Below are 2,500 nucleotides of genomic sequence, written 5' to 3'. Positions count from 1 at the left end.
AGGTTTGGTGTGGTTTGGTTAAGTTTGGTGAGGTTTGGTTAGGTTTGGTGAGGTTTGGTGATGTTTAGTGAGGTTTGGTGTGGTTTGGTGAGGTTTGGTGAGGTTCAGTGAGGTTTGGTGAGGTGAAATGAGGTTTAGAGAGGTGAGGTGAGGTTACTATTCCACCTGTAGAAGAAACAGGTGAGGTGAAGTTAGGTGGGGTCAGGTGAGGTTAATGTATAAATATAGTAGAAGTAATAGTAGTAATAGTAATAATAATAGTAATAGTAGTAGTAGCAGTAGTAAGAAGAAGTATTAGTAGTAGTAGCAGTAGTAGCACCAGGAGCAGTAGTAATAGTATTAGTAATAGAAGTAATAGTAATAGTAACAGTAGAAGTATTAGCAGTAGTAGTCATCCTTTCTCACCGTCTGAATCCTGCCGTCGGGAAGGACCACCTGGTAGGACCCCGCTGTCTTGCTACCATCAGATTCCTCATTCTGTCCGAAGTCAGTGCCAGCGTAGTCATCCTTCACGCCGTACTGGAAGCTGTAGGGAATGGGGTCCTGCGGGGTGAAGGATGCGTAGGATGGGATTAGGACACATAGAATAGGATTAGGACACATAGGAGGACACGTAGGATGGGATTAGGAGGCGTAGGATGGGATTAAGACACGTAAGATGGGATTAGGATAGGATCAGGATACATAAGATAGGATTAGGACACATAGGATGGGATTAGAACACGTAAGATAGGATCAGAACACGTAGGATAGGATTAGGATGGGATTAAGACACGTAGGATGGGATTAGAATAGGATCAGGATACATATGATAGATTAGAACACATAGGGTAGGATTAAGACCCGTAGAATGGGATTAGGATAGGATTAGAACACTTAGACTGAAATATGGATAGGATTAAGACACGTAAGATAGGATTATGACACATAGGATGACAAGTAGGATGGGAGATGAAAGAAGAGAGGAATAGGAAGAAGAAGGAGAGAAGAAGGAAGAGGAAAGCTGAAGGGATGAAAATGGAGGGAGAGAAGAGGAATAGAGAGAAATAAGAGATGAAAGTGAGGGAAGAAGGAAGGTGAAAGAAGAGAGAGAGAGAGAGAGAGAGAGAGAGAGAGAGAGAATTAAACAGAATAACTCAAATAAGAAAAAAAAATGTAAAAATGCAGAAAAAAATTAATATTCTGTGTGTGTGTGTGTGTGTGTGTGTGTGTGTGTGTGTGTGTGTGTGTGTGCGTGTGTGCGTGTGCGTGCGTTCTCACCTCCTTGTACGTCTGTGGATGTCCGTATGGATCTGAAGGGAAGGCTGTGACCACGCTGACCACCACCATCACCACCGCCACTGTAGCCACCTGGAACACCTTTAATTAGTTCACCTGTACCTCACCTGTATGTATGTCTGTCTGTATGTATGTATGTCTGGCTATTTTTTTTTTTTTTTTCTTTTCTCTATTTTGGTAACTTCTCTTTTTTTTCTCTCTATCTCTTCTCTCATTCCTTCTTCTCTCTTTCTTTCTCTACCTTCTTCTTTCCTTATTCTTTTCTCTATTTTTGGTAACTTATTTTTCTCTCTCTCTCTCTCTCTCTCTCTCTCTCTCTCTCTCTCTCTCTCTCTCTCTCTCTCTCTCTCTCTCTCTCTCTCTCTCTCTCTCTCTCTCTCTCCACCATAACTTTGCTAAAATACAACTTTGCAATATTATAAAAGTCAATTTTCCTAAAACAACACAAATAGACATGAATTTATCCTTTAAAACTCAAAATATTCCCTTAAAACACCCAAAAATCTCTAAAAACCCAAATATTACCCTAAAATTATCTAAAAATCCCTAGATTTTTCTGAATATTCTTAAAATGCCCTAAATATTTCAATACTATCCTTAAGAATCTCCAAATCTTTCATAAACAGCCTTAGAAATACCCTACATTTTTCTTAACTCCTTAAAAATACTCTAAGTCTTTTATAAACACCCTAAAAAAATTCCCTAAATTTTTCACTACTAGTCTTAAAAAATCCCTAAATCTTTCAATCTACCCTGAAAAATTCCCCAAATCTCATAGCTACCCTTAAAATGCCTAAAAAAAAAGTCAATTATGTCTGTCTGTCTGTATGTATGTATGTGTGTGTGTATGTGTGTATGTGCGTTACCTTAAAAGACATGGTTGATTAGACAGGTGTGTGTATGTGTGTCTGTCTTCCTCAGGTGAGAGACTGATGCCTTACCTGTGCACACCTGCCTTTATATACCTGCTGGCCCTCCTCCCCCCTTCCCTCCCTCCCTCCCCTTCCTTTCCCCTCCCTTCCCTCCTTCTCTTCCTTCACTTCTTTACCTGAGGAAGATTTACCTATAGGAGGAGGAGGAAGGGAGGAGGAGGAGGAAGAAGAAGGAGGAGGAGGAGGAGGAGGAGGAGGTTACATCATATAGATCGTCATGGTGAATGTACGGAGAGAAGAGGAGAGGAGGAGGAGGAGGAGGAGGAGGAGGAGGAGGAATGGAGGAGGAA

At 40.9% G+C, this 2,500-nt stretch overlaps 2 protein-coding genes across 2 annotated transcripts in view; one reads left to right on the top strand and one right to left on the bottom strand.

Moving 5' to 3' along the window:
* Positions 1 to 2,212, bottom strand: part of LOC123498274 (cuticle protein 8-like) — a 3,347-nt gene extending 1,135 nt beyond the window's left edge. The window contains exons 1-3 of the mRNA XM_045245452.1: positions 2,145 to 2,212; positions 1,261 to 1,350; positions 406 to 543 (exon numbers count right to left, since the gene is read on the bottom strand). Coding sequence (XP_045101387.1) covers positions 406 to 543; positions 1,261 to 1,350; positions 2,145 to 2,156 — 240 coding nt within the window. The 5' untranslated portion in view covers positions 2,157 to 2,212. The remainder of the gene's footprint in view (positions 1 to 405; positions 544 to 1,260; positions 1,351 to 2,144) is intronic.
* Positions 1 to 2,500, top strand: part of LOC123520283 (neurobeachin-like) — a 287,400-nt gene that overhangs the window by 142,470 nt on the left and 142,430 nt on the right. The gene's annotated exons all lie outside the window — the stretch shown is intronic.

This window comes from Portunus trituberculatus, chromosome 7, assembly GCF_017591435.1.
Source record: "Portunus trituberculatus isolate SZX2019 chromosome 7, ASM1759143v1, whole genome shotgun sequence".
Lineage (NCBI taxonomy): Eukaryota > Metazoa > Arthropoda > Malacostraca > Decapoda > Portunidae > Portunus > Portunus trituberculatus.
The sequence above is the reverse complement of the archived record's forward strand: the minus strand, read 5'-3'. Positions and strand labels throughout refer to the sequence as shown.